We start from the raw sequence: 23275 nt of genomic DNA on the forward strand, positions 1-23275 counted from the left end.
CTGGTTCTAGCTTTGGCTCTGCCACTGAACCACTTGTGTCACCTTGGCCTTAATTTCTTGGATTGTTCCTTATTTGTGATAGTCCCTAGTTTATAGGATTGCTATGACAATTAAATTAGACAATGCATGAAAAATCTTAGAGGCTCAGTACAGAGTGCTGATCATGTTGTAAGTACACAATAAACATTAGCTATTGCTAACAACTTAGTATTAAGTCTTCAGTCACAAGTTGTCCAATATAGCATCCACTGGTCATGGGTAGCCATTAAACACTTGAAATAAGGCTATCCCAATTTGAGATGTGCTGTGAGTATAAAATACAAACTAGATTTTGGATTCTTAGTATGAACACAAGAATATGAAATACTTCCTAGATAATTTTTAAAATACTGATTAAATGTTGGAATGATAAATTTTGGATACATTGTGTTAAATAAAATATATTATTGAAAGTTATCTCACCTGTTTATTTTTCCTTTTTTAAAATGTGGCTCACGGAGGGGGACACTTGACGGGATGAGCACTGGGTGTTATTCTGTATGTTGGTAAATTGAACACCAATAAAAATTAATTTATTAAAAAAAATTAAAAAAAAGCAAAACAGAAAAAAAAATAAATAAAATGTGGCTACTAGAAAATTTAAAATTATACCTGTGGCTTGCATACCGGATTTCTTTTGCACAGTGCAGGCCTAGGTAAGCAGATGGGGTGGGGTAGTAAAGTGAGCTCAAAAATCATGGTCCATGTGATTAGTATCTGGTAGCTAACAGGGGCTTGGACAAAGGTCCAGCAGAGGAAATCTACTTCTTAGGGCATGGTGAATACTTATACTAATCAAGTCTATAGATACTGACTGAGGTCAAGGAGTGATCATATGAGTGAGCAGCACTCAGTTACCTGAATCTAAAGATGGGCCCAAAAACATGGGAGTTCAGACAATGGAAGTTTGGAGAGGTGCAAACCAGGATCTGGGGTGGAGTCTAAGATCCAGGGTAGAGCACATTGTTGACAGAGCACCAAATGCCAAGGAGGCAGCAGTTCAGGGGTGGAAAGTCCACTTCTCAGGGGCATAGCTGATACAGACACGATTCATTTCCCCAGATATTGATTAGAACCTACCATATGCTAGACCTTTATTAGAAACTCATGAAAACATTATGCTTGCCTACAAGGTGCTCACAGTCTATTGGGAAAGACAGATATGCAAACAGGTAACTGTGGCACAGAGTGGTGAAGTACTGTGACAAAATACAATGGGAGCTTGTTGTAGAAAAAACTAATCCATTCCTTGTGAGTAAGAGACATTTTTCTAGAGAAAGCAACAACTCAATTGAGATTTATGGGGAAGTATCCAGGAAAGGAGAAGGAGATTCTAGGTAAGGGAGCAACATAGGCAAAGGCTAAGGAGGTCAGGAGAGCACTCCAGGAGTTGCAAGTGCTCAGTTGTTTCAGAGTAGACTGAAAGGTGGAGTGGCTGGAATCTGGAGAGAGGACGAGAGGCCAGATCACAGAGCAGATGGCATCACAGGGCACAAGGCAGGGGACTTTATAGAACTTTAAGCACAGGAGTGATTTAACCAGATTTGTGCTTTAGAAAGATTTCTCTGACTATATTGTGAGGGTTCTAGTTTCAGATAAGATGAGTCAAACACACCCCATCCAGTCTCTCCTCCTTAAATCAGGTATAAAACCCAGACAGAATGCATGGGGCAGCTATTTAAGGACTCTGAAGGTAAACAGTAGTAAGTGGATCAGAGAAGATCAACATTTGAAGCACCACTAAGCCAGTGGTGAGTTTACATTTTTTCCCTTTCAATATTTCCTGGATTCAGCACAACCTGAAACCTGGAAGGTGGCACGAATACAAAGAAAAATCCAGAAGAAGCTCTCTGGTTCAGATTTGAGGAGTGGATAAGGGATCTCCTAATGCTAACAGGAAGTGGGAAAATCCCCATATTTTCCCTCTTTTCTCCATTCTTTTTCATTTCAGAGTTTAAGCAAATAGGAACAGTGATAACAATGGGAGCCCCAAAACTGTGTGGGAGGGGAAAACTTCCTCACCAGTAGGGAAAAGTTGTGGTCCCAAGAAGGTGTGCTGAACTATTGTTATTGTTTTTTAAACTTTCTGTCATTGCTTGGTCACAGGCATAACTTCAGTTGCACCAACTGTGTGTTAGATTGAGTAAATAAATCCCCACATTCTGGCTGGAGACTGAAAAGACCAGAAAATATTGGGGAGATCATGGAGAGGAAGGAGCTCAGGAAAGCAATTTTATAAAGTTGTTTTTGAACTGCTGGACTCACCCCTGGGCTGCACATGAATGGCTCTGAACCTAAACAGAATGTCACAGACTTTGAGAATTGACCCTTTGGATACACCACAGCCCAGCACTCAGACTGCCTACTGGATGACACACATGTGGGAAACATCTGAATAATGCTTCAAAAGCTTTGACAATGGTACTGATCCTTAAACCACATGGGCAGAGGCTGCTCCAAAATTGTAGCCTGAACCCAACAAAGCCTGCTAAACAGTTTCCCTGCTTAAACAAAGCCATCAACATTCCCCATAGGTTTGAAATAAGACTGGAGTCTTATAACATAAAACCCAAAATATTCAGGAAATAATCTAAAATTACTTAGCATACAAAGAACTGGGAAAATTTTAACTTGCATGGGAGAAGATCCAACAGGTGCCAAAGCCATGATGTCACAGATACTGGAATTATCTCACAGACTTTAAAGCAGCAATTATAAGAATGCTCCAAGAAGTAATGGCAAACCCTCTTGAAATGAGTGAAAGGGTAGAAAGTCTCAGCAAACAAAAAATACTAAATAGTGAAAAGAAACAAATGGGAATTACAAAAATGAAAAATACAGTAACCAAAATTTTAAAAACTAAGTGGGCTTCATGGAAATGAGAGAAAAGAGCCAATGAACTTGAAGACAGATGGATAGAAATGTCTGAATAGCTGAATTTTCAGCTTCTGACATTCAAAATTGATATCTCCAGCCTGACAATAGGTTTTGGTAAAGGAAAAAATGATATATTTTTTTTAGCATCTCAAGAACCATGCCTGGTTGGGAGGGGTTCCATTCATTCCATAGTTTAGAAAAGATGCATTAATTGTGCATCCTGTGCTTGCTGTTGCTTTGGTTTGCACAGCTTACTGCTCTGGGTAGCAGAATGAGGGAAAATCCATTCCTCTCTATCCTGGAAGATGATGAAAGAAAAAATAGTGAAAAGGAGGCAGGAAGTATGTTGCAATTTTCTCTACTTATGCTGGGGAGTATGTAGAGTGTTAGAGTGTCAGAGGTGGATTGGATCTGGTTTTGTATCAGCTCTTTAGAGCTAACTGTTAAAATTTCAGGAATTTTGCATGGGTGCCTGGGTGGCTTAGGTCGTGATCCCAGGATCTTGGGATCAAGTCTCACATTGGGCTCCCCGCAGGGAGCCTGTTTCTCCCTCTGCCTATGTCTCTGCCTCTCTTTCTCTCTGTGTCTCTCATGAATAAATAAACAAAATCTTAAAAAAAATTTCAGGAATTTTGCAAAGTTGATTGTTAAAATAGTTTGCAGCTTGAAATTGGACATGATAAGGATATCTGTACCATGATAATTGGCAAATACTTCAAATTCCTGGAGAGCTTGTTGTTAAATTACCAGTATAGTACTTAGATAGATCAAAGGAATATGGGGGGCAGAGGGTGGGGCCATTTGAAACCTGGAGGAGAATGCCATGCAGGGATTATACTAGCAGAGTGTGATCCAGCATGGTGGTATGACATGGTTGGACAGGGAAAAAAATCTGGTTGACACTCTCAACCCAAACTAGTCTTTCAAACAGCATAAGTACTACTCTGAAAGTCATGGGCTGGTTGGTCCCCACCACAGAGCCTGGGGAGGGAACTCAGACTGAAAGGAGGCTGAGTCAGTGGGAGGATTACAGAAATGGAATGGACCACAGGGTTATGAGGCACAGAAGTCATCAGCAGACTGGCAGATCCAACAGAGAAGATAAAACCACCTTAATGCCATATTATCCAAGATAGAATGGGGCTGAGTAGTTCCTGGATCCCTGTATCCCTTTACTCTGCCACCATGAGGTCACAGGAGGCCTCCTCCCCCATATACCAGGTACCACTTGAAAGAGGTGGGTGTGGCAGGAGAGGGACTGAGATATAAATCCCCCATGAATGAATACCAAGGAGACTGTTTAAGTCAGTACATCTAACTAAGATGGAAAATCAGTCATAATTAATTATCTTTCCTCTGCTACATGGTAGGTGGGAGCTCTCAGGAGGAAAACAGAATCAAGTATAGATCCAAAAGAAACAGACCACATTTTTTCTTCCTATTTGACTGGTAGTGTAAATTTGCTACCGAGCAACACTTGGAAAATAAATGAATAGCATGGCTTGTGTGTATCCAAATGTATAATTCATGATTTTTTTATTTTTAAAGCTCAATCATTCTTTGCAAACTGAGGTTTGACTTCACCTTTATTTTGTAGTTGGAAAAGAGGAGGCTAGAGCATATTACAGTTGAGAGATTTGAAGACAGACTTTATCTTGGGTCCCTCTCCATGATGTGGGGCTTTGCTGTCAGGCTGGTAAATCCAGAAACCAAATTTTTATCATTTATCCATGGAATAACCAGGATCAGAGGAAGTGGTTTATTTTCAACTCAGGAGAGATGAATTTGTAAAATATACTGAGTTTATTTAGTTGCCTTGAAAAACGTAACTGCCAGTGGGCTAGAGTGCCCCAACACATAGGTTATTAGAGCCAGAAAGATAGCTGAGATCATTTAGTCCAGGAAACTGTGATCCAGAAAGCTAAAAACACATACTCAATAAATGAGGCAGCTTGTCCATCATCCGTGGTCTGGTTGGAACTCAAACTCTGACCTCACTCCCATTTTATGTAAGGACTCCAGGATTCTACTCCACTTCTACTTGTGCAGAAAAGTCTATGTGAAGAACCACATCACAGTTGGAACACTGCTTAACAGTCCTGCAGTTAGAACAAGAGCCTCATTCCACTTGCCGAACACGTGGGAATCTCCCGTGGGCCCATCTTTCAGATACACAGATGCTGATTCTCTGCTTCTTTTTTTCTACACTCCATGAAAAAAGACCCTTAGGTCTTTCCTCAGGCCATAAACAGTTAGTTAGGCCATATTATCTTTGAGCGACATGCTAAGCCCAATACACAGTTATGACTGGATCAAAATGTATCCCAAGTCTTGTAGTAACAATTATAATGGGTGGTGATAGGTCTCGTTATTGGGCATTTGCTGTATACACATCAAGTATGGGCATTTAGTACTTTACAGGTGTTACCTTTTTATTGACAGACTTTACAGCAGCTCTAAGGGTTTACTAGTTTCTACCTTATAATGTGTTTTTTCCCCCCACATGGGCCCCTATGGCCTGTGTGGAACTGTGTGGCTGATGGGCCACCATCATCTGCCATGCTCTGTGTGGCTCCCTCAATATGCCATCTCTTCTCTTCTACCCCCCAGGGACCCTACACGCCTGTGTCTTGGAGGGCTTTGAGAGCCTTTGGAATTCTTGGGGGGCAGACCTGAACTCTGTCCAGCACATAATTTCTTTTTTACAAGGGTTCGATTCTCCCTGTCAGCTTATATGCAAGGTTGGTGAGCTGCTTGAGAGAGATGTGTGTTTCGTTTTCAACAAGAAGGGAAGAATAAAGGCACAAAGAATTGGAAACGTTTAAGAGAAATGAAATCTTCTAGAGATACAAACACATTACAGAGAAGCGCACATAAGTGGTTGAGAGTTATAGTCTACACCTGCGTGGTCCCTTCACAAAAACAAATGGCAGGCAAATCTTGTGTTGCCCTGGATTCTGAGAAAGGTGGGCTGGTGGTATGGAGAAGCTATGGCAACTGGTACTTATTGGGCAGTTGGCCATCAAAGAACTTCTGACAAGCTGATTAGAATGGGAGATGTGGGGTGAGGGTGAGGGGATGTGACAAAATAAAAAGGAAGAACATCCTGGCCTGGACTCCAAGAAAGAGGACGGCATGCCGGGGATAGCCTGGGATGGAATGCTGGAGACAGCCTGGCCCCTTTGTGCTGTCTCTCCCTGGTCTGACACCGTTTAGATAAATACAAGCTTGGGAACTAGGAGAGCTGATAAATGCAAAGAATTGAGCAAAACACTGTACACTTTCATCAGAGGTTCTCTGGTTGGTATTTCTGTTTCATTTTTTCATGATTGGAACTTTATAAAAATCCACAAAGACCTTTGTTTTAAACTGTGGTAAAATATACATAACATAAAATTTGTCATCTTAACTGCTCGTTCAATGGCATTAAGTACCTTCACACTGTTGTGCAGCCATCACCACCATCCATCTCCAGAACTTTGTCACTTTCCCTGAAACTGAAGCTTTGTCCCTGTGAAACACTAACTCATTTCACCTGCCACCAGCCCTTGTCAACCACTATTCCATTTTCTGTCTCTAAGAATTGACAACTCTAAGTACTGCATATAAGTGGAATCATGCAGTATTCATCCTCTTGTAACTGGCTTATTTCACTTCACATATCTTCAAGGTTCATCCATGTTATAGCCTGTGTCAAGATTCCCTTCTTTTTAAGGTTGAAGAATCCTTTGTATGTATAGACCACACTTTTTCATCCATTCATCCATCAATGGACACTTGGGTTTTTTCCACCTTTTGGCTGTTGTGAATAATGCTGCAATGAATATGGGTTTACACATATCTGTTTGAATCCCTGCTTTCAATTTTTTTTAGTACACATCTAGGAAGGAAATTGCTGGATCATGTGGTAATTCTGGTTTTTGATTTTTTGAGGAACTGCTCTAGGATGCATAAATACTTTTACACTGACCCTGCTGGCTCAGACAAGCTCATTATCTCTCTGTAACTAACTATGAATGATTCAAGATTATTAGGGTTTTGCTATTACTTGGTAGTGCTGGGTTTGAATATTTTGATTTGGCATAGGGTTTATTTAATTTTTTATTTTTTTTTTCATGGAAAGGGTCTTTCTGAAGTCAGCCCCTCCTTTGGGAGCTTGGGTGTGTCCTTCAGTCTGGTTTGATGAGGAAGACAGAGTAAGAATCCCCAAAGACGTCTCTGTCTTAATCCCCAGAATCTGTTGTGTTATATGGCAAAAAGGACTTTGTAGGTGTGATTAAGGACCTTGAGATGAAAATTAAAAAAAAAAAAAGGAAAAAAAAAGAACCTTGAGATGTAGAGATCATCCTAGATTATCCAGGTGGGTCCAATGTGATCACGGGAGTCCCTTAAAGTGGACAAGAGAAGTAGGAGGAACTCCAAGGAAGATGTGATTCTGGAAGAATGACACAGAGGCAACATTTTAAAGATGGATAGAGAGACATTTGTGAGCCAGGGAATACATTCTTCCCTGGAACCTGCAGAAGGAACACAAGGCTGTATTCACCTTGGTTTTAGACCTGGAGGCCCATTACTGACTTTTGACCTCTGGAACTGGAAGATAGTACATTAGGGTTGTGTAAACCAGTATGTTTGTGGTGATTTAGCACAGCAGAGGCAGGAGACTAATACAGGCGTGGACCGTAGGGTCCTGTGTTCACATGTTTGTCCTTTTCCTGTTGTTCTTGCCTATAAACCAGAAGTGCCCTGAGAGCAAACACTGCACCCACCTTGTTCATGCAGTGATCCTGCCTCTATCCCAGGGCCTGGTGGGAGAGGCATGATGAACACTCGGTGAAGAAACACAGCTGAATAGGTTACAAGTATGTCAGCAGAATAGGAGGAAGGGCAAGCCAGGCCCAGGCAGGACTCCACGCTGCCCCCAAAGCATGAAGGCAGTAAGGCTGTACCCTCACGGAGCTTCAGGAATTTGGGCAACAGCCCTGGTTGGAGGCTGACATCCTGCCCCACTTAATATGCCTGGTCTCCATACTTTATAAAAAATGTAGTTCTGCTAAGAATAGCTATCTGAAATTACTGACTGGGTACCAGTTTCAGTCATCATAATTGGATAATTGATTTTAACCTCTTTGTACTTGATTTAAAAAGTCTTTTAAACAGGGATAGTATTAGTTCACAGGGTCAAGGTGACTTTTAAAGGATCTAATTCATAAGAAATTATGTAGCACAGTCGTCTTAAAAGCAAGCCTATAATAAGGCCTGAAAAAACCATTTCAGATAAATCCAAAGTCAACGTGCTCAAGGCCACTGACTCTCAGTGAAATATTCTCCCTTTTTCACTCTTTTTGGGATATTTGAACACATTTGTTTACTTACTTTGCCATCAGTCAGGGATCTTCCTTCTCTGTTTTCTTTCCTTTGGAAAAAGAGAAAGAGAGGGAGAGGTGGGTGGCAAATCATTTTAGGAATATGAAGTTCAAGAGGGCCAAGATCTTCCCTTTCTGCATTTCACTGATAAGAGATATTTTCCTGTCCCATTACCAGAGTTTGAATCTGTTCCCAGCTTCAGTTAAAGGGACTGCTACCCTTACAAAGAACAAAGCATCTTGAGAAAAAATTTAAACAATGCCTTTGAACACATTATTGTCGTGCTAATGTCTGCCAAAATTTCAGGATCAAAGAAATCTGAAAAGATTTATACGACGGTGAAAACTTTGTGAAAAATGTTAGTTAATGGAGAAGCCATGTCAAGTATTAAACATTTATGGTTCCATTCTTTTTTTCTTGCCCACTAAGGGAAATAGACTCAGAATAAACTCATTTTAATTTTTTTTCAAATTAAAAAATGTGGTGAACAATACATAATATACACTTTTAGCCATTTTTAAGTTTCAGTGGCATTAACTACATTCACTTTGTTGTATAACCATTACCACTGTCCATCTCTAGAATTTTTTTAACCAAACACACTTTTGGATTTTAAGATACAAGTTGCATCAGTGGATTTAGCGTCCATATTATCTCCCAGTCTGTACATAGAATTGTTCTAATATTCTATATAAATATGTGTTTGCATATGAACAGTTACAAATGACGCAAAGAAAGATGGGAAGAGAAGAGAAAATATGTATTGAATGCCTACTAAGCCCTACATGTTGCGTATTCCACACAAGGACCTGTGAAGCAGAAATTGATACCCCATTTTGCAGAAGGGGAGACAGAAAAATTAAGTAGCTTGCCCAAGGTCACATAGCCCGGAAATGCTGCTGCTGGTGCTTAATCCTGATCTGTTTTCTGGTACCACGTTCTCAAGTTTAGATCATCTTAAGCACAAAGGAAAGAAGGAAAGGGGTTTGGGTAAGATGCAGACGTGGGACTGTTGTTAAGTTTCTAGTTGTTAAAAGATCCTTCCAGGGTCACCTGGGTGGCTCAATTGGTTAAGGACTGACTCCTGACTTCAGCTCAGGTCATGATCTCAGGGTTGTGAGACTGAACCTCCTGTTGGGCTCTGCACTGGCGGTGGAGCCTGCTTAAGATTCTTTCCCTTTGCCCCTCCCCACCTCTCCATCTCTCTTTAAAATTAACAAACTGTGGAAGGAGCCTCGGTGTCCATCGAAAGATGAATGGATTAAGAAGCTGTGGTTTATGTATACAATGGAATATTCCTCAGCCATTAGAAACGACAAATATCCACCATTTGCTTCAACGTGGATGGAACTGGAGGGTATTAGCTGAGTGAAGTAAGTCAATCGGAGAAGGACAAACATTATATGGTCTCATTCATTTGGGGAATATAAATAATAGTGAAAGGGAATATAAGGGAAGGGAGAAGAAATGTGTGGGAAATATCAGAAAGGGACACAGAACATAAAGACTCCTACCTCTGGGAAACGAACTAGGGGTGGTGGAAGGGGAGGAGGGCGGGGGGTGGGGGTGAATGGGTGACGGGCACTGAGGGGGGCACTTGACGGGATGAGCACTGGGTGTTATTCTGTATGTTGGCAAATTGAACACCAATAAAAAATAAATTTATTATAAAAAATTAACAAATAAATAAATAAAAAAGAACCTTCCAAAAAGTGTGAATTTTGCTTTGTCGGAGATTTTTAAGGACTCAAGATGCAACTCTTTTCCTGTCCCTGGTATCCTTTGATTGAAGATCTCTAGAGGATCTCTGTGGTTTATGGTTACATGTAACATACCCCTTTGTTACATGTCATTGTGAAATGGTGACAATAGGGACAAAGATGGGGAAGGGACAGATGAGCAAGCTAGCGGCAGTGGAATAGTATGTCAGAGAGGAGGATGCCTGGGCTGGGCTGCTGCTCCTGGATATTCCTGTTTTGCTCAGAATATCATATCAGAGCTGGAGGAAGGGGTGCTGGAAAGGAAACAGATGGCTTCTTCATGAACACAAGGATGAGTGGACTTTGCTAGAAAAGTTTCACCCTCCTGGGTGAGTTGGAGACTCATGGCTCATTTCTAGGTGAAATCTGGTGCTGTCCCTGAGGCTCCTTCTCAGGAGGAGGTAGTTAGAGTCATATCATGATATGATGTTAGCTAATTTTTGTCAGTCTGTACTAGATAGATACTATATGATAATCATTTTTCTTGTAGTACATCTTCAAATGACACAAACACTGGTTCTGTCATCATCTCTATTTAACATCATCTCTATTTAACCTTGACACCCTGACTGGTACTGAAGCCACATACACACAGGTACTAAACATGGCTTCACTCATTGCTACCTTGTGCTCTCCCACAGGGTCTAAGTTTGCAGTATCATGAATAATGGGAATTATACTACCTACTGCATGGGGTTTCTACGAGGATTAAGTAAAATTACCACATGGAAATGTTGGCTAAATAATAGGCACATATCACAGATTTCATGAATTGTAGCCTCTCAAATGATGTGCTGAAATCCAAAACCCCAGCGCCTTAGAATATGGCGTTATTTGGAAATAGGGTGTTTACAGAGGGAATCAAATTCAAATGTGATCATTAGAGCAGGGCTAAATCCAAAATGATTGATGTCCTTATAAAAGGGAAAATTTGGATTAGAGAGACAGACACAGAGGGAAGATGATGGAAAGACACGCAGGGAGAGACCCGTGAAGACAGAGGATTGAAGTGATGTATCTATAAGCTAGAGAAGGCCTGGGAGCTACCAGAAGCTAGGAGAAACACAGACTGGCTCTTCCCCAGCACCTTCAGAGAGAGTGCGGCCCTGACAATATCTTGATTTTGGACCTTTGGCCTCTAGAACTGTGAGACAATACATTTCTGTTGCTTGTGGTACTTTTGTTAGAGCGGGCCTAGCAAACCGATACAGTGCACAATCAACATTATTTTTCTTCCTTAGACCTTTCATTTTACGAATATTTTAAGCCAAGCGAAGGCGAATAAGTCCTTATTTCTGCTCTCATATTGCTTATACCTCATTAGGACAGACAGAAAGTAAAGAAGTAATTATAGGAGAACGTGGTCAGAATGGTCAAGGCAAGGAGACGGTGCTAGAGGAGCCTCTTTAACCTAGCCTGGGCATCAGAGATGGAAAACTTGGAGGCAGTGATATCCCCAAAATGATGAAATAGTGGCATTTTAGATAAGGATAAGGCTGTCACAGAACGAGGATGTCAACAACTTTTTTTGTTGTTATCATGGAAAAATCTCAGTTCTAAGTTGATAGGAAAAGTGACAGGGACAAGCAAGATTAGAGGGAAGCCCATGTATTTGTTTCACTTAGCAGTTTTGCCCCCAGAATAACTTTCAGCTGGGGTGGCTCCTTATTAAGTTTGGTTATTAGTAGTGCTGAATGGGGACTAGGGTAGGGTGGAATGATGAGATTCAGGCGCCGTTAATCAACAGGCCGAGACCAATGTCTCTGTGAGGCAAAATATTCCCTTTACTTATCTCTCTGTCTTCAACACATGCCATGTAATGGGAAAAGATTCCAAAGCATGGCCTGTACCACTGGGTAAGGTTGCATAGGTTGTGGACTTCACAAAAGAACACAGAGGACTGAAATCCTGTGTGTGCCCACTAACCAGGCCATGTTTTTGGGAATAGACCTATGTCTGCCCAAAAGGTGAGCTTTCCTTTGCCTTGCACAGAAGTATCATCTTCTTACCAAGTCATCTGACACTGATTCTGGTTTCACCAGAGTAGGAACCTTTATATAATCATATATAATTTTTTATAATCACATGTAATGGATGCCACCAATCCCCATGGTAGTCCCAAGCACAGCATTTGATCTTGCTAACATGACAAGGCATCTGTTCCTTTGAAACAAAGCTTGCTGCACATGCTGGAAGGCTGCCCAAGGAGTCCTTGCTACACAGTTAGAGACCGGATCCACAGCAACTCTGTCTTCTCATCTCATTAGCTAAATTACTACCTTTCAGTTATCTTGCTAGTTTGAACCTTTACTATATGGCTTCTGGCTCATGCCCCTGATATTGGGACCATATCTGATTTTTGTGGGGTCTAAAGAGGAAAGGACATAATAAGCCTCTAAGCAGTCAGATAATAAATGTTAATTATAAATACTATCTGCACAGCCAGGACAGGGTTCTCCACAAACTTCATTCTTGTCATACACATGATTATAATGCTTTGTAAATCTCCCTGACTTTGGAGTTTCTTCTCCTCCAGATGCCATGGCATATTTTCCTTGTGAGTAAGGTAAATGGTTGCTATGCCGGTTGAGGGGTGTGTCCTCGGCCAGAACATAAACAGACAATAGGTTCTGATGCTACTGTCAGGAGGATGGTGAAGAAGGAACTCTACTCACAATAGGGACAATACACCTGTCTGTCTTCCAGCAGAGGGCAAAACAATAGTATGGGGGCGGTACGAAGGCTACAAGTAGATCCAAATGGAGTTCCAGATGTCAGTGGAGAAACAGAAGGCGCTGGCGTGGGATCACATGGTAAGGAGATGTGATTCCCATGTGGTTCTGGGGAAGGGAAACCCTGCCCACCAATAAAATTGGAATTCTTATGTCAGTCTGTGGATTCTCATATGAAGACTCTCTAAGAAACATGACTTAATTAAATATCAGTGACTGACTTAGCATTCCAGTTGTATGTTTTTTTTAAAAAAATTAAATTCAATTAATTAACATATGATGTATTATTGGTTTCAGAGGTAGAGGTCAGTGCTTCATCAGTCTTATATAACCCAGTCAGTGCTCCACTTGCATGTTATAGACCTCTCCAGATTCTCTTTTTACCTGAATCTGGTTTCTTCTGGGTGCTATGTGTGTCAGCTCCAGAGCAACTCTTTGCTGTTTCATTCTTTACCACCCTCCACTGGCACTGTTGTCCAACCTCTTAAAGCTTCTGTTGTGTATTTCGGGGCACATGGTGCCATGCCCAAGCCTGGTTCTCTCTTCCCCCACTTTGTATTGGGTCCTTTCAAGTTTGTGGAGCAAGCCATGTGGTGTTCTACACAGTTGCCCATGTACCACACAGTCATTGGGCTCTACAAAAATGCCACGGATGCCCTGAATCCCCTATAAAGTCAGCTTCTGGATCAGCTTCTTTCTCCTTGACACTTTGCCAGAAATCCAAGAGGCTGGGTGGGGAGAGGGGACATCAGGTCCTCCTTTTGACTCTGTCTTTGCCCTCAAGACCTTGGCCTCAACATGATGCCAGCATCATGACTTCCACCCTGAAAATATCCGGAAGAGATAGTACGGTGTCCTTTGGTACGGTGAGGATTGGGTTCTTTCCAAAGTTTGCTGATTTTTTAAATTACTTTTTTTAAGAGCTGCTTTTCCAGCCTTGAAAGGCCTCTGGGAACAAGCTCCCTGAGAGCAAGAACAGGTGTGACCCATCTCAGCAGATGACTTCAGTGGCTTCTTTCTGATTCCAACATTCTGGGCACTTTGAATGTAGTTGTGAAATATTGAAGTCAAAATGAATAGAATATTGGATAATGAAATCCAATTAAAGGATTTTACAAAACAAATAACTGCAGATAGACAGCCCTCAGGATATGGTTGGGATGGAAAAAGAATAACCCATAAATACAAATGAATTTTTTTTGCTACATCAGGAGGTAACAGTGGGCAAATCCAACATGATCATTAAAAATGTCCAGGGAACAAGGCAGGGGTGATTATCACCTTTCTCTTCTCAATGACTCTAGATTTGACATTTGCCACTAGGTTGGTGCAATGAGTCATCCTGAAGAACTGCAGATGTAAGCCAAGTTGGGCTTGACACCAGGTGACCAATAGGGGAGTTTCTTCTTTCCTTTCCTTTCCTTTCCTTTCCTTTCCTTTCCTTTCCTTTCCTTTCCTTTCCTTTCCTTTCCTTTCCTTTCCTTTCCTTTCCTTTCCTTTTCTTCTTTTCTTTTATCTTTTCTTTTTTTCTTTTTTTTCTTCTTTTCATTTCTTTTCTTTCTCGTTGAATATATTAACATAACATGGTATAAGTTTAAGATGCACAATGTGTTAACTTGAAACATTTATATACTGTAATATGATTGCCATGGTAATGATATTTAGCTCCTTTATCACATATAATTATCCTTTCTTCCAAGTGGTTCGTATAATTAAGCATTAGTAGGAGGAGTTTCTGTGTTAAGCTTTCAGTTACTTCCATTTCATTACCAAAAATGAGGTAAGAAAAGGAAAGAAAAGATGTGCTGTGGTCTGTGTGTCTCCCTTCCTCCCTCCCCAATTCACATGTTGACACCTACCCCCAGGATGACGGTATTTGTAGGTGAATATTTGGGAGATAATTAGGTCATGAGAGTGGAGCCCTCATGAATGGGATTAGTGCCCTTATAGAAAGGACCCTGGAGAGCTCTCTGGCCCCTCCGACCACATGAGGACACAGTGAGGAGACATCTGTCAGTGGTTCAAGAAGCTGGTTCTCACCAGACACTGAAAGTGCCGGCAACTTGATCTTCGAATTCCCAGCCTCCAGACCTGTGAGCAATACATTTCTGTTGCTTCTAAGCTCCTTATTCTATGATATTTTCGTTACTACAGTCCAAAAGGATGGAAACTGGAGGAGAAGTTACAAAGACCATGATCTTGGCTCCGGTGAACACTGTGGAACATGAGTATGACTCTGGGGCTCTGGAAAGCAAATGTGAGAAGAAAGCTGTAGGGCACAGAGCCAGGTGGCTTTGGGCTCTGCCCGTCTGGGCCTCCTGGCTGCTGTGGGCACTATGTCTGCCCCAAATTTCCTAGCACCTGCTGCTCATCATCCTCAAAACAGCTGCTCCCCACACCTCACCCCCCTGCCTCTCCAATCTCTGGTCCTCTCTCACTGAGTTTGTTCAGATCTCCATGCTGTCTTCCTTGTTCAGAGGCCCTTCTCAGGCTGCCACCCACTGTCTCTCCTTCCTTCATCCATCCCATATGCGGGAACCTGGCACAGAACCCTCCCGTACTGGGCCAGTCCCATACTTTCGCCACTGAAGGGGAATCTGACAATAGGTCAAATATGAAAGAGGTGAGGGCATACTTCCTACCTGGGAGGGATGGAAAGGAGTTGCTCGGGAGGGTGACAAGTGGACCCTCTGGCGGGGAGATGGGCTCGAGCCGGAATCCGGGTTCACAGTCAGTTTCAATAAACCCTTGCTGACTCATTGATTTTCGGGGATCACAGCTAAACATTAACAGAAAAGCCTGTGCTCAGGTGAAATTCTCTTTTATTTTCTACCTTATTTCATCTAAAATTGAATTCATCGCCTAATGACAGCAGAAATACAGTATGTGCCAGTCCTTTGGGAATGCAACACCAGGTTGATAGCCGGGCAACCAGAGCTGAGACTGCTTCCTTCACAAGCACCAGGGTCTGTAATCCCCTCCATACTTTGAGGGCCAGCTCATGACTTCTTCTACCACAAAGCCAACCCATACATTCTCCCCATGAAGTCACAGTGTTTTGTTCCTCTGTCTCGTTACCTACCCTGGGCTACACATCATAAAATATTTTTGATACCTTTCTTCTTTTCTTTTCCTAAAATATAAGCTGATGGTGGACAGGAATTATGTATTATTCATTTTTATATTTTACATACTGTGCTTAATACAGTGGTCAGCAAGTAGTTGGTGCTGGATAAATACTTACTGATGGAAGAAAGGAAGGAAAGAAGAGAGGAAAGAAAGGAATTGAGAAAGTGAGAAAGCAAGGCTGTCCTGGTCTATTCATCCAATGCATCCAGATGGGTTTGAAAGTGAATGACCAATGGATTTTTTTTTTTCTTGTTGCTGAAGAGCAGAGTGGAGTTCCTCCAAATCATGAAACTCAGTAGTTCCTGATACTCCTTAAACATTCATGGTCTTTTATTTTTTTCTTTCCTCCTGTGCTCTCATCAATGAATTAATCGAACTCCTTACTAGCCCACCTTTGTTTTTAGCCTGTTTGCTGCTTAACAAATCATGCAAGCCCGCAATTACACCCATAAAGTGCTTCCTATTATGTGACCTCCAACCAGACTACCAGGGGTAGCGTCAACCAGCAATAGCCAGGTTTGGAGTCAGACCGATTTGAATCCCAGCCCACTGAGCTCACGAGCTGGGGGCAGGTTACCTCTCATCTGTCACACCAACTTTCTTGGGTTGCCGTATCACCCATCCACGGGGCTGTTCCTGAGTTAGGGAAAGTGCCTGTGTATGTGTCAATGCCTGGCTCATGGCAAATGCTCAAATAATTGTTAGCTTTCAAACAACTGTATTATTATTGTTGTCACTGTTGTTCTGACTTCCCAGATGTTGTCTTTCTAACCATGCGCTTTAATCAGTGATAGTTTACCTTTATGAGGAAACCTGATTATACGTATCCTTTGATCATTTCAGTAATATGCTCTGGACCCTTCTCAATTTTTCTTCCACCATTTCTGAATAGAAGAAAAGGAGGGGAAGCCACGATCGAATGGTACAGCCTTTTGTAGTATGGATGTCTTCTCTGTCCAGACCCAGGTTGGGTTTCAGGGAATCCGTAGAAATATCAACTAGGGGGTAGAAATCACTGTTTTCAGCTGAACTGAGATCATTGCATATGTTCTTTTCCGCAGGAGAGAGGAGACCAAGATGCTGGAGGAAAAGATTTGGTTTTGTCACACATTTGAAAGGAAAGCTGGGTGAGAGGGTCGAGAGAGGGAAAAAATAAAAAGTTCAGGCTGGTACATCTGAAGGCAGCCCAAGGCTTCAGTTCCAAATGGAGCCACTGGAGCTGTTTACAAATTGGAGGTAAAATCGTGCTTTCCCATTTCCCCTAAAACCCCTGCTTACCACTTGCCAGAGAAAATGAGCAGGAAATTAGACAGAGGAACTCATCTTGCTGACTGAGAAAAATGCAGTTGATTCAACTCTGAAATTGAACCACTGAGATGATAAACTCCCTCCCTAACAAATCCGGGTTAGAATCAGGATGTGGCCCTTTCCTTCTCTCACCGGCTATTTTGGGTTATTTTTGCTGAAAGCAGATGTAATTGTTAAATGTGCAGATGTTACATTTAGTTCTTCCCGTCTTGGTTGTGTATCTCCCCCCCCTTTTTTTTAATAAGAAACAAGTTTAATTAACAATGACACATACTTTCTTTCCTAGGGCCTGTCTGGCCTGGTTTATAATGTTTCTGTTTGGGGTGGGGGGCGGGTGGGGACTTGGATCTGAACGTTTCTCTGACATCCTCTTCAGAGTTCAGGGTTCCAGTAGGGAGCTCTGTGAACATACCCCGTCCGTTCTTCCTTAGAAGAAATCAAGATGCCAAGGAACCACTTTAGCACTTAAAAAGGAATGTGGGCTTATGGGTGAAGGCAGGGCTCAGAGATCGTTGGCCTCTGAAATGTAGGAGGGACCAGAGAAGCAAATTAGAGAACAGAGCTTTGGCTCCAAGGTGAATACCTACCTCTCATGGAGAGAGTGGTCTGTAGCCTCCCAAAGTCACGGGGAAATCCTAGCTCCCAGTGTGATGATATTTGGACGTGAGGCTTTTGGGAGGTGATTGGGTCATGAGGGTGGAGCCCTTTGGGATGAGATTAATGCCTCTATGACAAAGGTCCTGGAGAGCTGCCTTGCACCTCCTCCACATGCAAGAACAGAGCTCCTGTAAACCGGGAAGCAGAGATTCATCACACATTGAATCTGCCAGCACCTTGATTTTGGGCTGCCCAACCTCCCAAACTGTGGCAAATGAATGTCTATTGTTTATAAAGCACTCAGGCCATGGTATTCTTGTCATTGCAGCCCAGAGGAGTTAGGCACCACCTCAGCAGAATAATAACTCACTTTTATTGAGATGTATGCCAGGCACTGTTCTGAGTGCTTGCCATGCATCGTCTCATTTAATTCTCATTTCTTCTGTAAGGAGGGTATTATTGCTGGGACACCTGCAGGTGAACAAGCCAAGGTGAGAGAATCAAGTCACTCTGTTCGCAGCGAGGGAGAGTTAGAACTGCAGGCAGGGCTGGCCTGTCTAATTCCAGACATGTTCCCATCATCTTTCCCAATTTTCTCCCTTTCTCCCTTTCCAAGTCCCCCAGTTTCCACTTAGGGACAAGTGTGGTTCCAGTGGAGCTAATGCCAATCCAACGCAGGGTCGGGTTGCCTGACCTAGGCTAAGCCAATCAGTGTGGAACCAAAGGGACTGGTCGGGAGTGTCATGTGACCCAATCGTAGCTCTCAGGATGAATGCAGGGCTTGGGGACAAAGGTGTCTCTCTCCTTTGGTAGCTGGACCAGTGTGAAACAATTTGCTCTTACAGGAGAGAGGGTGAAACCAATATTCAGGGAGGCCAGAGGTGCAAGAATCACAGAGAAATAGAGGTGAAGCACTGATGACAAGTGTGAACCTCTGTAGCAAACCGAGGGTGATGCCAGAGATGTCTGGGAGCTCAGCAATCACAGAGGTCAAGGAGGTCCCTGTATGTGGAATGTCGGTTGACGGTCTGTTCCTTACGCCCAAACATTTTAACTGATGTGATCACACTGCCCAAGTCAATCTTTAGCTTTCTGCCTGGGCCCTATCTAGTCTTGGGCTTGGGCACTGGTATTTCCTTCATATATATATATATATATATATATATATATATATATATATATATAAAATTTAAATTTATATTTATATAAACATAAAGTTATATGTATAAAATATATATTTGTATAAATATTTATATAATATATACATTTATACAATATAATATAAATATAGTATAATATATAATATAAATATATTATATATAATAATCATATATTATATTATATATTATATATTATATATTATATTTAAAATATAATATAAATATAAATATGACTATATTTATATAATATATAAATTTGTATTATATTGATATAATTTACATAAATTTATATATATTATTTTATATTTATATATGTTTTATATTTATATATATTTTATATTTATATAAGATTTATATATATTTTATATTTATATAAGATTTATATATATTTTATATATATATATATATTTTATATATATATATAGACCCTGGAACAATACACACAGACACATCCACACACACAATTAACCATCGAACAACATGGGTTTGAACTGTGAGGGTCCACTTACATGCTGACGTTTTTCAATACAGTGCAGTATTGTAAATGTATTCCCTCTTCCTTATGTTTTCTTCACATTTTCTTTTCTCTAGCTTACTTTACTGTAAGAAACAATATTTCATAAATAGAACATGAAAAATGCGTGTTAGCTGACTGTGTGATTGGAAAGGCTTCTGGTCAACAGTAGACTCTTAGTTAAGTATGTATGTATGTATTTATTTATTTATTTATTTATTTATTTATTTATTTATTTATTTATTTTTGTAGTTAGGTTTTTAGAGTCAAAAGTCATACGTGCATTTTCAGTTGAACGAGGGCTTGATGCCTTTAATGTCCGTGTTGTTCAAGGGTTAACTGTACATGTAGATACAGGGAGTTTCCTCTACAATATAAGGAGAGGGGGGATCCCTGGGTAGCTCAGTGGTTTAGTGCCCCCTTTGGCCCAGAGCCTGATCCTGGAGACCCAGGATCGAGTCCCACGTCGGGCTCCCTTCATGGAGCCTGCTTTTCCCTCTGCCTGTGTCTCTTCCTCTCTCTCTCTCAATCTCTCTCATAAATAAATAAAATATTTAAAAAAATAAGGAGAGGACTATGGATGCCCAAATGACTGGAGCTGTCTGATTTCCACAGGAGATTTTTGGGAACATAGCATCATCTCGAATCAAACGGAGTTGGTTTTTTTTGTTTTTGTTTTTAAGGGAAATCTATTGAGGAGAAATGTCTAGAATATTTTATAGTGATTTTGAAACAGCAGCAACTCTCCTTATGAGAAAATGAGACATAATCTAAGTTGTCATGCACCCACCGCACTTGGCCTGCCAAGCCGCCCCGCCCGGAGGTGTCCAGCCCTGCCTCCCCTTCCCCGCCTCTCCTTCCCCGGATGGCCGCTCCAAACTTCATCTTCTTTTACTGTGTTTGCCAGAGTGTCACGTAGCAGGAATGATTCTGGCATTTCTCCTGCCAAGACGGATGGAGCCAGTGAAAAACATTCTCAACTTGCAGGAGTGAGACTCATAGTGAAATTTAAGGCCCATGATGGGACATTAAGGACAAACACACCTTGGGACAGAGAAACACTTTCTTTTCCTCTCAAATCAATCCTTGAGTGCAGCTGCTGGGTACTGTGTGTACTCAGTCATGGCTCGGGCCAGCCCTGTGCGTGGAAATCCCTGCTTAACCCAAACCCATAGGTTTGAACCTCTTTCTCCGTTTCTCTCTTTCACACACACACACACACGCATGCACACATGCACATATGTACACATATTGTCAATGAACTGCAAGAAGATGACAAAGAACAGGAAGGGGAAGGGAACAGATGAATTGGAGAATAAAAAGTAAGCTTATTTCCTATCCCTTGTCCCTGCCTCTGGGAGGCTGTGGCTGCTGTCCTGAGCTGTCGGAACGAATGAGCACTTGGAACCTCTGCACGGCCTTTGCTGCACGTGAGGATACTCACGGGAAAGGGAGTAGGGGAATGTCTCACTAGAGGGAATGGCAAAGGATCAGAAATTCATTCTGCTGTTTGTCTGCATAACAGGATCACCCTCGTATGTGTTCAGAGGTCTGCTCCCCGGCCGGGCATAACCACACTATGCCTTCTTTCTCGAACATTAATGGGTGTAGGTAATGGCACTGCTATCATTTTGTTTCCCCATAACCCCAAAATCTTCAGATGCTGGTTTGAAAGTTTTAATTCACCAGACATTTACAGCCTGCTATTCTGGGTAGTTTACTTATGTACTGATGGTAATTAATAGCAATGAATATTTTCAAACTCTGGATTTTTCCCCTTTTAATTGCTAACACAGTGGCACTTTTATGGATAATAGAGACCTGCAAATGATAAAGCCAACCTAGTCACCTGACCCCAGTCCCCCAGGAGGAGCAAGAGGGCCAGATGTTGGGCCCACGGACACTACAACGATTGGGATGGGGAGGAGGGATGACGTCAGGGCTGTGCAGCCCCCCGTGCGATTCTGGACATCCTGGGACAGAAAAAGACAGTGTTGCCAGACTGGCTCTGACAACGGACAGCCACCTGCAAGCTTATAGAGGCACTGAAGGTGTTTCTGTATGCAAATGAAGGTGTCCAGTGATTGACATGGCTTTTTAATATTTCAGGGGACCGTGAGCTCAGCGCTGTCTGCTTTGCTTCCTGGAGTAGTCTTGGTGCTGAGCACAGGGCCTGGGACTTACGTGTTCAGCTGGCACTCCCCGAGAATTAATGAGAGCCACGGCATGCTGAGTGAGGGACAGCCATGCTTCGGGGATGATGATATAATGAGGCTTGGTCAAGCAGGACTTAGATGCCACTCCTTTGTAGGGTTTTATTGGCTCCTCAGCTCTTGGAGCAAAAGGGCCTGGATCTTGCTCAGGAGAAGGAGGAGGATGAGGGGCACATTTCGCCAGCACTCTGATTCCAGCCAGGCGGCCATCCTCCCGAATCCCTCAGAACTACTTAAGCTGCACCAGCACCTGGCACCCTGTCTGGAGGAAATTACATTTTAACTACCATATTTCCCTAAGAGCCTTTGAACAAACCATGAGGAACAACTGTGGGCCAGCATTCTTTATTCTGGGTGACTGGGGAAGGGCTTCCGAGGAGCCGAGGAGCAGGTGAGCCATCTGGAGGAGGATGGGCCCGCTGGATGGCGTTGTGGCTACCAGGACATGCCTTAGAAGAATATACACCTGTGGACTCTGGGGACATCTGGTCCTGGGGCTAAACTCTGCATCTGCACCCCTGGTGAGCCTCTCTGTGATCACCTGGTTTTTCTTACAGAGCAGGTTCAGCTGGAGCAGCTCTCGGTTCCCACCAGACACAGGGTGCCCCAAGTTTCAGCTGTTCAGGAGCAAATGACGGTGGCATTGGCACAGGCCACAGTGGAGCGGTTTTCATTATACAGTTCCAGCAAAACCTGGTATTCTCCCTGGAGGGGACACAGGGAAAGCATGAGATGTGTGGCCCACAAAGCAATCGATCATTCAACAGGTGGTCATCGAACACCTTCTATGTGCAGCATTGTTTTAGACACTGGAGATAAAGCAGAACCAGGCAAAGCAAACTCACTTCGTGGAGCTTACATGAGCTCATTGGGGCAGCCAGACAATGCACACGATACTTCAGGATGTGCGCTGTGCATATGCTGATGCCAGAAACAGAACAGGGGAGGGGAGGGGAGGGGCCACAGGGCTGGGCCCTGCAGGGCTGGGTGGGGCTGGTCTAATGCTGGTTGGCAGTTTCAACTAGGCTGGTCAAGTCAGTCCCTGTTACAGAGGTGGCCTTTGGGCAAAGACCTGAAGAAGATGGGGAGCACACCAGCTGCTCTGAGGGATGGCACCCTGTGTTTGAGGAAGACTGAGGATGCCCATGGGGCTACAGGGAGAGAGAACCACAGGAGGAGAGAAAGGACATGAGACAGTGATGGCCTCACGGGCCATGGTGAGGACGCTGGCTTCCACTCTGAAAGGGACACAAGTCATGAGAGCACTTTCCCCAGGGGAATGACCTGATGACACGTACATGTGACTACGATCCTTCTGGCCGCCCACTGAAAAGAGGCTGTAGGGGCCGAGAGTGGAAGCACTTGAGACCAGGTAGGAGACCACCCTGACTGCAGTAGGTGCAGAGATGAGGAGAGGGATAAGATTCTGGATGGAGGTTGAAGGAAGAGCCAATAATGATTTGCCAAGGAAACTCATGTGGGTGGCAGAGAAAGGAAGGGGCTGAGGGTGACACCGGAGATTCTGGCCCGAGCAACTGGAAGGATAAAGTGTCATTTGCTGAGACGGACAAGACCTCTG

The 23275-nt window shown here is 42.6% G+C and overlaps 1 protein-coding gene across 2 annotated transcripts in view; it reads right to left on the reverse strand.

The window, feature by feature from the left end:
- Positions 1-7252: 7252 nt before the first annotated feature.
- LY86 (lymphocyte antigen 86) overlaps positions 7253-23275 on the reverse strand; it is a 72867-nt gene continuing 56844 nt past the window's right edge. The window contains exons 5-6 of one of the 2 annotated variants that reach the window (XM_055321881.1): positions 8293-8332; positions 7253-7351 (exon numbers count right to left, since the gene is read on the reverse strand). In XM_055321881.1, the coding sequence (XP_055177856.1) occupies positions 8300-8332 (33 nt within the window). In that variant the 3' untranslated portion in view covers positions 7253-7351; positions 8293-8299. Of the gene's footprint in view, positions 7352-8292; positions 8333-21990; positions 22402-23275 lie in introns of those variants that run through there. The other variant, XM_055321880.1, reaches the window with a different exon arrangement.

The sequence above is a fragment of the Nyctereutes procyonoides genome, unplaced genomic scaffold (genome assembly GCF_905146905.1).
Source record: "Nyctereutes procyonoides isolate TBG_1078 unplaced genomic scaffold, NYPRO_anot_genome, whole genome shotgun sequence".
NCBI classification, from domain to species: domain Eukaryota; kingdom Metazoa; phylum Chordata; class Mammalia; order Carnivora; family Canidae; genus Nyctereutes; species Nyctereutes procyonoides.